Source organism: Bidens hawaiensis, unplaced genomic scaffold, assembly GCF_021521415.1.
Source record: "Bidens hawaiensis isolate Kalapana, Puna unplaced genomic scaffold, B.hawaiensis_p1.1 tig00018565_1, whole genome shotgun sequence".
Lineage (NCBI taxonomy): Eukaryota > Viridiplantae > Streptophyta > Magnoliopsida > Asterales > Asteraceae > Bidens > Bidens hawaiensis.
The window spans coordinates 387,532-398,852 of NW_027492808.1; the positions used below are offsets into that span (position 1 = coordinate 387,532).

Sequence of the window (11,321 nt, forward strand, 5' to 3'; positions counted from 1 at the left end):
ATTCGCGTTTGTTTCATGGTTACTAATATCATCCAGTTCATCTCGTGGTATGTAATTTGGATGTTGCTCCATTGTAGTAAACAAGATATCTTCTTGGCAATTTCATATATAGTTATGCAGTGCAAATGTAGCCATGATAACATCAATTTGTGTGTGCACGCTATACTTGGGCATTGTACCAAGTATCTTAAATCCTTTCATCAAAATTCCAAAGGACCTCCCAATATAACTGCGTAAAGATGAATGTGAACGGTTGAAAGCTTCTTGCATATTATTCGAGGGCTCTCTTTGAAATTGAGATTGATGATATCTTGTCTTTGAATATGGAACAAGGTATCCATTTCTGCCTGGATATCCTTTATCAACCAAATAATATCTACCTGATAAAGGAGTTAAAAAACAAAAGGCGTTAGAAATTTATTAAAGAGTAAAATGAAACAATTCCAAATATATATATGTAAACAGTTCCAAATATTACCTTCAGGCGGGTGTGGAAAGTTGAATTTACTATTTTGGGTCGCGTTAATAAAAACACGTGTGTCATGTGCTGATCCCTCCCACCCGATTGATACGAATGTGAAACACGTATCGAAATCACATGTTTCCATTACGTTGAAAGTTGGCACCCCTTTTCTACCAATATAAGGTAGTTGTTGACTTTGGGATGCAGGCCCCTATATGTGTACCGTCAATACATCCAATACAATCCTAAATATAATTTGAAATTAGTTAAGTAAAAAAGTACGCAAGCATGAATGACATTAATCAATTTAATACCTTGAAATACGGCATGTATCTGTTGTCGTTCAATATTTGAGGTGGTACAAATTGAAAATTTGTATCTTTTGGTCTTATAATGTCGCGTGCTAGACCTTGAAAACCTTTATCTCTACCAGTTATTGCCAGTAAAACTTCATGAAATGCTCTACTAATACTCTCCCCAGAACGTTGAAAACGCTCCCCAACATCCCTGTTAGATAAATCCAATGCCAATGTATACAGAAATATCCCCACCTTCTCAAAAGTTGGCATTCTATCACTCTATTGCAATCCATAGTTTGATTCAAGCTCTCTACATAATTTCATAAACACGTTTGGATGCATTCTGAATCATTTACACATCGTATAGGATTGCCATTTAAAACTTCCATTATCCAAGCCTATCCCGTTTGTGATGATGTCATGCATGGTTCCTTGTATATATACTTATAAAAGTATGCAGCAACTAGATCACTTGTATAGGTTGAATCCAACAAAAAGTTATAACAATGCAATTTGTGCTTCTTCTTGCTTGTTTCATTATCCATAACAAACCTGGTAATAAATCAATATCAGCTTAACATATAAACACATAAATAGCTAAAAGATAAACTCATAAATAGATTAACATATAAAGACGTAAATAATATTCTTGCATAAATACAAATTAAAAATAAAAGAGATCAAATAACTTCCATAGTCACGGCAATAAAACATCAAGGTAAAAAGAAAATAAATCAATCCAAGAGCAATAAAGTTCAAATAAATAGAAAAAATAATGTCTTCATAACATGCCCTCAAAGAAAACTTTAGTCGGTGACCATTTGCTTTCGTTGCAACCACGTTAACCTACTATGATCATGTCGCATGTTTATAAACATTTCTCTTTTCACGGGATCTTCAAATAAGTCCATTGCAAATAACCACAACTCCTCATCTTCTCTCATTAATCCGGCATCTACCATCTAGTTAAGCACACCTATAGCACCTTCAATACTAAACTTAGTACTTTGACTAAGTTTAGAAGAATCTGATTCTAATATTTCTAGAGCACGTTGTTGATACATATTACTTTGAGTTAAATGGTCTTTAAGCATTGAAGCTCCCAATGAGTCTCTTCCTTTACGTTTCATCTTAACAGGTGTAGGCTTAGTGTTTACTTTAGTAGGCTTCTTAATTTTTTTTTGCCACCTCACTTGGGCTTGATGTTGATGCATTAGGTTGACTTACTTCATTCAAAAAGTCAGCGTAGAAATTGTTTCCTTGAGTTTCCAAGTTTTCTAGATTAGAAAGTGTGTCACTGTATACATGATAAGCATTTGCATCATCACCTCCCTCAACATTGTCATCCTCAAGGTTCTCAACATGCACCTCACTGAATGTCGTTGGATCCATAGAGGGTGCCACACAATTTTCCCCACTAGCAACTGCATCTCCAAATAACTGATCCCACTCTTCTTGTAGTTGTATAGATGGTTGAAAATTTTGAATTGCTAGAACTTTCGGGTTTTCCTACACAATATAATGGTGACTATTTAGTTATCATTACTACTGGAATATTATACGGTATTTAAATTTTAAATGATTTATATTTTTGTCACCTGAATTTTTAGTTTCCACCACTCATCAGAACAACTAAGTTGCTTGGTACTTTCATTCCAGCCTAAACCAGTCTCTCCATTCTTAAGTGACTTCCAAAGGTTGTACTCTTTTCTCATATGGTCATATTTGTTCTTCATAGCTTTGTCACTGACAAATTTATGATTTATAACCTTTTCAAACTCTAGCTGAAGAGAAACCCATTTGAATGACGAAGTTCGACCATGCTTCGTTATATATTTGTTTAAAAACCGACAAAATTCTAATACCATTTCTTTTGTCCAATTTTCTCTTTTCCCTTTCTCTTTTTTGGAATCCATCTAGTAATCGCGCATACATATACATACAATTTACAAATATAAAAAAAATAATTAAAATCAGCTACAAACATATTCAACAAATAATGAACTAGAAAAGCAAACCTAATCAAAAAGTTTCCTGGTTATAAATTAAGTTCTAATCACTAAAGTATAATTTTTCATTAGGCAAGATGTTATAGGATGACCTATTTAACCTATCAAGCATTTTATGTTTCAAACGGGCCGAAGCGGACTGCAGGTGCAGGTCAAAACTGAGCTTCAAAAGTGTACGTGTAAGTGTATATATAAAACTAAAACCTTAATAATATTCTCAACTCTCTCTCTCTCTGTAACCGGATTCAGTTTCAACATCTGCATGCCTGCAGTTGAAGAAGATTGTAACAAGATCCTCACAGGAAAGCCAAGTACTTTACTTTGTTGTCTTTTATATTAATTATAAAACACAAACATGATGATTACTTATGTTCTGTTTTACTTTACTGGCTTTAGAAAAAGATCTGTTACTATTTCTAATTTATTCATACATCATTCATATTTTTTTGTATGTATTGTTTGTTATAGGAAACCATGTTTTAAACCAACCCGAACCAGATTAACCATTTCTGAATCGACCCGTTCTGACCCGAACCCGCTCAACCAGACCCGTTTGCCAGTCTTATACTTTTTAGTATTCTTGTTTGCTTCCAACTAAAAATCAATATATATTTAGGAAACTGTTGCTTAGGCCTGTAAACGAATCGAACGAACACAAATACTTAATGGAACACATATTTTGTGTTCGTGTTCGTTTATTTAAAAAATGAACAGGTTTGTGTTTGTTTATGTCATTTGTTTAACTTCTAAATGAACAGTTCACACTTCACAAACATAAATGAACAAACAAAATTGAACATATATAAACAATGTAAATGAACACAAACAAACATAAATGGACACACTTAAATGAACACATTTAAATAGACCGAGGTATTTAAATCCCCGGGGCCCGTCCTCGCATATTACTAATTATGCCTTCTCTAGGGTTAGCTAGCTATTTTGACTGAAACTTAAATATTTTGATTATTAACTAAAGTACACCAACTGTTTTGTTTGAGAATATGCCAATTATTATAATTTACAACTAAATTAACAAACTTTACATCATTCTATTGCAAATAAACAATTCATAAAAACACAAAATGAACCAACTTTTCTTGCCTATGAGTCAAGACTCACTTTCCAATTGAACCCAGATGAATCAATTGATTAAACAGTAATAATGCAGATTAAAAAATAACTTTAGTTAGCCATGATAACTACTGCAATAACTAACTATTTAAATAGTTAGCCATGATAATTATTTAAATGCTCTAAAAGCCATTAACTAACTATTTAAATAGGTCATCCTTTAGTTAGCCATGATAACTATTGCACCCCTAAAACGAGCCGAGCCGAGCCCGAGCTCAACTAGGCTCGAACTCGGCTCGTTTAACTTACACAGAGCTCGAGCTCGGCTCGTTTCGAGCTCTATTTTCAAAGCTCGAGCTCGGCTCATGAATGGATTTTGAAGCTCGAGCTTGTCTCGGGCTCGGCTCATTTACTATTTATCAATTATTTTTTTATATAATAATAATTATCTTATATATTTTTTTCTATTATAATTTTATATATAATAATAAATGAGCCGAGCCGCTCGCGAACTACTCGAGATCGACTCGTGTAAAACCGCGATCGAGCCCGAGTTCGAGTCTAAAAGTAAGCACGCTTAATAAACAAGCCCAAGCTTCACTTATCGAGATCGATCCGGCTCGCGAGCCTAAACGATTTCAACTTAGTATTAAATGAATAATCAGTTCTCCCTATTTTCTTTAGAAAAAAGTCAGTAACTAACTAAAGGATAGGGGTGCAAACGAGCCGAGCCAAGCCCAAGCTCAACTAGGCTCGAGCTCGGCTCGTTTAACTTACACAGAGCTCGAACTCGGCTCGTTTCGAGCTCTATTTTCAAAGCTCGAGCTCGGCTCGTGAATGGATTTTGAAGCTCGAGCTCGGCTTGGGCTCGGTTCATTTACTATTTATCAATTATTTTTTTATATAATAATTAACGAGCCGAGCCGCTCGCGAACTACTCGAGATCGGCTCGTGTAAAACCTCGATCGAGCCCGAGCTCGAGTGTAAAAAAATATAAATAGCTTCAGATTTCTAATAGTATGACATTCAAGACAGAAGATATGATTTATTATAATATCATCTACAACCTAATTTTGTATTCATCATTATAGATTACATAGAAAGCTGAGCAAAAATTCTGCAAAATTTAGTTTAATAAGGATAATGATCCAAAGCAATTGAAAATCTAAATAATCAATTAAAATCAAATTAGCCGATGCACACAGTTACGTATCATCAATCAAATCGTAAAAACATATATTATGCATAATCAATGAAATAAAATTAAGTAATAATTGAAGATCAGATTCTTACCTTTAACCTTGCTTGAAGAAACCTGAAGAAACGTATAGAAACAGAATAGTAAAGACGTGAAGGAAGATGGGATAGAATAAAAAATATACTGGGAGGTTAATTAGGTAATTATAATCCCTAAAAGCTTGTAGACTTTTTAAACGCTACTATCAAGAGCGTTTCAACATGGTGTTTTTTCCTCAAATATAAAAGCTTATAGCTCCTCCAACTAGACACTAACCAAACAAGGCTTTTTATTAAAAATGAGCTTTATCTTAAAAGCTTGTAGCTAGAAGCTCCTAAAAGCTCATTGCCAAACGTACCCCATATTTGTATGTAATTTACAAATGTGTGATTCAGTCAAAGGTGTTATCCTAGTATTGTGGGATATTTGAACTTTATGTAACTAAGGAGTCCGATTATTGTGTGCACTCATTTGAATAAGGCTATTCAGCAGTCATTTCGTTGTTTAGTATATGTGCGACTTCTAAATCTAATTAACCAGAAGTATTTTTTGGTCATCATTTTGTTCTCTCATTCTTAATTATCCTGCAGGTTAGTGTTGTTTGATTCCTATGTTTTTTTACTATAGCATTCAAATTGTTTAATTACTTCTTCATTGTTATATCTCATGACAACTTTTAATAAACACGTTGAGACAATACTTTCCCTTTTTGAAAAAATAAATAAAAAAATTCAACAAGTTTTGGAAATTGTTGTGATATGAACCTTTAAAATGATATTAATATTAAGGTTGTGATATTTACGGGATTAAAACAAATACGTGGATTTTACAACTTTATTATACTTACGATGAATCATAATTAGCTTTAAACTCATGATAATATCCGTGCATATGGAGCTTGATTATGCCTTTGTGGATTCTAAATTTTAGGATTACAGTTTCTTTGGTTATGTTAGTTTTTGACATAATATATATATATATATATATATATTTTGTGCAAGAACTTAAATTCTGATCCCAATTAAACAGAAAAAGAAGCATGGAAGATAAGAAATATGCTGCTGATATAGAGTCAATAACCAAAGCGCATGCTTTAATCAAGCCTTATGTTCATAGAACTCCTGTCTTATCTTCGGAAACCCTAAACTCTATGGCTGGCAAAACTTTATTTTTCAAGTGTGAATGCTTCCAAAAGGGGTAAGAAAGGCCTTCTCCATTTTTGTTATTTGCCGAAAGATGAATAATTTATTTTTTGTGTGTGTGCATTGTGATTGCAAAAGTTTTATGAGTTTAGTAACAATCTTAATTTCTTAATAAAATAGTTTAGGGTGTTTATGTCTTAAAATTACATTTTGGGTGCCTTTAGGCCTTTTTGCTTTTAACGCGGTCTTTACTGGTTAGAGGTAAAATCTAATCCGATTCAAAAGGCAAATGGGTATCGGTCCAAACCGACACCTCTACTTGTTATTGAAATTCGCATATTTTTGCTCATTACAACGGATTTTAACATTCTTTGATGGTTATGATCAGTGGAGCTTTTAAATTCAGAGGTGCATCAAACGCTATCTTTTCTCTTGATGAAGAACAAGCAGCCAAAGGAGTAGTAACTCATAGCAGGTATTATCATTCCTTTTTTGTACCTAATATTGTGATTTTTAAAGTTAATCGTCTTTTATGTTTTTTTTTTTAATTTAGTGGTAATCATGCTGCGGCACTCGCTTTGGCTGCAAAACTTCGAGGAATTCCTGCATATGTAGTCGTACCAAAAACCGCACCAAAATGCAAAATTGAGAATGTGAAACGTTACGGAGGTCAGGTTATACCGAGTGAGACTAATATGCAATCTAGACAAGAGACGGCAAACAAGTTATTACATGAGACTGGAGCTGTTCTCATTCCTTCGTCTAATGATGCTCGTATTATAAGGTATTGATTGTTTATTTGATATTTGGATGATTGGATTTTGTGGTAACATCTATAGAAAGAACTCTAATATTTATATGTTCAACATCACTTGAATGTTCTTGGTTTTTCAACAGTGGCCAGGGTACAGTGTCACTCGAGTTTCTTGATCAGGTCCCGCAACTCGACACCCTAATAGTTCCAATTAGTGGTTTGTATTTTTTGCTATCATCTATGAATCTTATACTCTTTAGTTGGTTTCGTTTTTCACGTGAAGTAGAAACATGTAGGTGGTGGTTTAGCATCTGGAGTAGCGATAGGTGCCAAATCAATAAATCCTGCCATACGGGTCCTTGCTGCTGAGCCAAAAGGAGCAGACGATGCAGCACAATCCAAAGCATCGGGTAGACTCATAACCTTGCGTCAGACGAACACAATTGCTGATGGCCTTCGAGCTTCTCTTGGAGATCTTACTTGGTAATATTATCTTTATAGCTCTGCAACGCATTAAAACATACATTAAATCGATAATCACACACAACAACAGCAATTACAACATTTGAGTTCATCTTCCATACTTGAATGTGTATCATTTTGATTATGTAGGCCCATTGTACGCGATTTTGTTGATGATATCATAATCGTGGAAGATAAAGAGATTATTCAAGCTATGAGATATTGTTACGAGATACTTAAGGTTGCAATTGAGCCTAGTGGTGCTATAGGCCTTGCTGCAGTTCTGTCAGATAAGTTCAAGCAAAATCCTGTTTGGAAGGATTCTCGTAACATTGGGATTGTGTTTTCGGGAGGCAATGTGGACCTAGGCTGCTATGCGAGAAGTTGCTTCCCGCTAGAGGAGAGCAATGACAAGAAGTCTGGGTCATGAGTACTAATCAGTATGTTTTGGTGTTGAGAATAGTTTCAGTTCTATTTTCATTGATTTCCTATTATTGTTTTAATTAAACCTCATAAGGTGATGAATACAAATTATTGGTTTGAGTTAATCCAAGATATCCATCTAGTGTATACTTTTGGTATCCCAAAAATTAAGTAATGTTTTTCCTTATCTCACCCTCACGTCCTGGACCCTACACACATCAATGTGATATACTCGATCGGTCCGTTTATTTCCTACACACATTAGTGTGATATACTCGGTCCGTTTATTTGTTATTCAACTGGAGCCGTCGTACCTTAATTTCTAGTTCATAAATGATCGGATATGTTCTTTTAGTTAATCCGATGGTAGACATAAAAGTTTGCCAACATTTTTCTTCCGATATTCCTCTTTGTTCAGGTACCGACAATCGACTAAGCATATTCAAGGTAACATGTTGCCAATTATTGCTAAGTGCGGAAAACAAGCTTTCTCTTTATTAAATGAGAACCGTTACAACCAGTCTTGTTGGTATTTTATGAAAGACAAACTCACACACCCCAAATTTATTCCTAGTTTTACCCATTTTTTCTCAATTTGGAACTTGAACCCGAATTAAGGACGGAATTCCCCTTGGTACCTTTGGGCGTGTGATTACTTGGTTACCTGTTTCAGGTTTTATCCGGGATTAACAACCTAACTCAAAATGTGAAAGATTTTAATTTGTTAATTAATATTAGAACCTTATATTAGCCAAAGTATTCCAAAGAATTATTTCGAGAACATCTAAACCGCAAAGTATTACAATTTTGATTCAAATATATTATGCAATCAATGTAAGTGACAACATACCCAACACCTTAACCCATTGTTATTAGGATAATAACAAAGGAACTAGATGCCGATAATTTAATACAAACCCAAAGAACATAAAAGAGAATGTTTTTAACACACAATTCTTGATAATAAAGAAAATAACGATTCATCGATTAAATGGACACACTATGCAGGACCACGGTGAGCCCCGGCCCAAACCCGAACAACACGCCCCACTCGTGACCCTCTCCAGTGGTGTTGAACCCGTCTGTAGCCGAAGAGTGTCGCATTTCGTTTAGAATAAAGAGAACACAAGCGCTCGACATGTTACCGTATTCACTGAGCACATGTCGTGAGGCTCGTAGTTTATCAGGCGTTAACGCGAGTTTCTCTTCTACTTGGTCTAGGATCGCAGGCCCACCCGGGTGCGCGATCCAAAATAGCGAGTTCCAGTCTTCGATGCCCAATGGTTGGAACGCGTCTATTAAACTCGTTTCAATGTGTTTTGATATAAGGCCCGGAACATCTTTAAGAAGATGAAATGTAAGCCCGACCTCACGAAGGTGCCCGTCAATCGCGCCCCCACTATCGGGGAGAATAGTTTGAGAAGCGGAAATGATCTCGAAAAGCGGCTTTTCAACATCAGGCAACGGGTCTGACCCGACTATGATAGCGGCTGCACCATCACCGAACAAAGCCTGGCCCACTAGGCTATCAAGATGGGTTTCATTGGGCCCACGGAATGTTACAGCCGTGATCTCGGAGCATACAACGAGTACACGAGCCCCCTTGTTGTTCTCGGCTAAGTCTTTAGCCAAACGAAGGACCGTGCCACCCGCAAAACAACCTTGTTGGTACATCATAAACCGTTTAACCGAGGGCCGAAGGCCGAGGAGCTTAGTGAGTTGATAATCGGCCCCGGGCATGTCAACACCACTCGTGGTGCAAAATATGAGGTGAGTGATCTTTGACTTCGGTTGACCCCATTCCTTGATCGCTCGTGTTGCGGCCTCTTTACCGAGCTTTGGTACCTCCACGAGGACGATATCTTGTCTGTCGTCTAACGACGGTGCCATATACGCGCAAATATTCGGTTTTTCTTTTAAGATCTCCTCTGTTAAGTACATGTATCGTTTTCTAATCATGGATTTTTCACCTGAAAACATTACAAAGGTATATATTTAACAAAAATGTAATCATATATAGAAGCAATAAATATAAAAACATGTACATATATATGCATGTAACTTACACATGCGTGTGAATTTTTCTTTAAGATCTTTCTTGTGCTCACTTTTCGTGACACGAAAATAATAATCCGGATATTCGCTTTGGAACACACAGTGAGGTGGTGTAGCGGTTCCGATAGCCAGAATTGCAGCCGGACCATCGGCTCGTTGAGCGTTACGGAACTGCTGACCATCTTCCGGTTATTTTAGAACTTGTGTAAACTAATCACTTGGAAGTCTGAGATTTGTTTATGGAGTGATGTTTGCATAGTGACAATTTATAGAATAAATGAATGTGTGGTACATAGACCGGTGGATGGGTTTCACATGTGATGTTATAACTCACCGGTCTTAATTCGATGGATGGCACGTGACCATACCACCCTATCAAAAAAAGTAACATGCATGATATATGTGTATATATAAAAAAAATGTATTTTATTCTAATTATAGTTGATGAAAGATTATTGTAACCGTTCAATCGGAAGGTTTGATGGGGGGTTATGTATCACGCATTGGTTGGATCTCCTTCAAATAAGGTGTTTTAAACATATGAAATTCTTTTATATATGGGTCATAATATATACGCACATTTAATTTGTTAATTACGACGTACACACACCTAAATATATATTTTTTGGCACATGTTTTATCAATACACATTCTAGCTAGACTCTAATGTTGATTTTAAAATAATGTTTTCTAAAACGATTTGTTTTAATATAATTGAATTTTGATTCGTTTTTATGTAATTTGAATTTTGCTAATTACGACTTTTAAAGCTAGACTTATATTTTTTAGTAAATATTTTATCAACAAATATTCAACATGGACTTTAAATGCTGATTTTTAAATCATGTTTTCTCAAATGATCAACTTTATTTTAATGTGGGTTATGTACTTAAGAAAACAACTTTACAAACACCCACTTACTATGAATTTTGGCAAGGGAACGGATTGTGGCATGTCAAATATTTGATAAAAGACTTTGTTTGTGTTGGAACACTTGATTTAGTACGGGTTAACTCCAGTTCTCTCTTAGAGAGCCTCAACAATCTGGAAAGCACATGACAACACAAAGTATGTATGTCCCTTGGACGGATCAAACAACAAAACACTAGTCTACTTGGATCAATATCAACACTAGCTAGCGGAAATCACTAATGAGAAACCGATATCTCGGTTTTTGTTTGGTTAAGTTTATTTCCGTGAGGGAAGAGAGGGGAGAGAGATGAGAGAGCTTAAACTATAGATAAGGATAAGAATTTTAAAAAAGGTTAGTTTGCATGATATGCGCATACTATTTATAGTGTGTGTTCTCATACACCATTCTTTATATTATTCATGGCCTAATGGACTCCAAACTACATGGCCTCGGGCCCAAACATACAAAGAAACAAAGTCCGACTAGCTAA

The 11,321-nt window shown here is 35.4% G+C and overlaps 2 protein-coding genes and 1 pseudogene across 2 annotated transcripts; 1 reads left to right on the top strand and 2 right to left on the bottom strand.

The window, feature by feature from the left end:
* Positions 1-1,568: 1,568 nt before the first annotated feature.
* Positions 1,569-5,258, bottom strand: LOC143556354 (uncharacterized; annotated as a pseudogene).
* Positions 5,259-6,115: 857 nt separating this feature from the next.
* On the top strand, positions 6,116-8,317 carry LOC143556352 (serine racemase-like). The gene is made up of 6 exons (XM_077045689.1): positions 6,116-6,279; positions 6,613-6,699; positions 6,778-7,008; positions 7,122-7,195; positions 7,275-7,461; positions 7,591-8,317. The coding sequence occupies exons 1-6, from the start codon at positions 6,122-6,124 to the stop codon at positions 7,868-7,870; spliced, it is 1,017 nt and encodes a 338-aa protein (XP_076901804.1). The 5' UTR covers positions 6,116-6,121; the 3' UTR covers positions 7,871-8,317.
* A 295-nt stretch (positions 8,318-8,612) lies between these two features.
* On the bottom strand, positions 8,613-10,090 carry LOC143556355 (chalcone synthase E-like). The gene is made up of 2 exons (XM_077045692.1): positions 9,930-10,090; positions 8,613-9,833 (listed from the first exon to the last, which is right to left on the bottom strand). The coding sequence occupies exons 1-2, from the start codon at positions 9,931-9,933 to the stop codon at positions 8,851-8,853; spliced, it is 987 nt and encodes a 328-aa protein (XP_076901807.1). The 5' UTR covers positions 9,934-10,090; the 3' UTR covers positions 8,613-8,850.
* Between the last annotated feature and the right edge of the window lie 1,231 nt (positions 10,091-11,321).

Coding starts and splice junctions, on each gene's coding strand:
- LOC143556352 (XM_077045689.1), top strand. CDS start 6,122: ATGGAAGATAAGAAATATGCTGCTGATATAGAGTCAATAACCAAAGCG. Junction 6,280..6,612: donor TGTGAATGCTTCCAAAAGGG/GTAAGAAAGGCC, acceptor GGTTATGATCAG/TGGAGCTTTTAAATTCAGAG. Junction 7,009..7,121: donor AATGATGCTCGTATTATAAG/GTATTGATTGTT, acceptor GTTTTTCAACAG/TGGCCAGGGTACAGTGTCAC.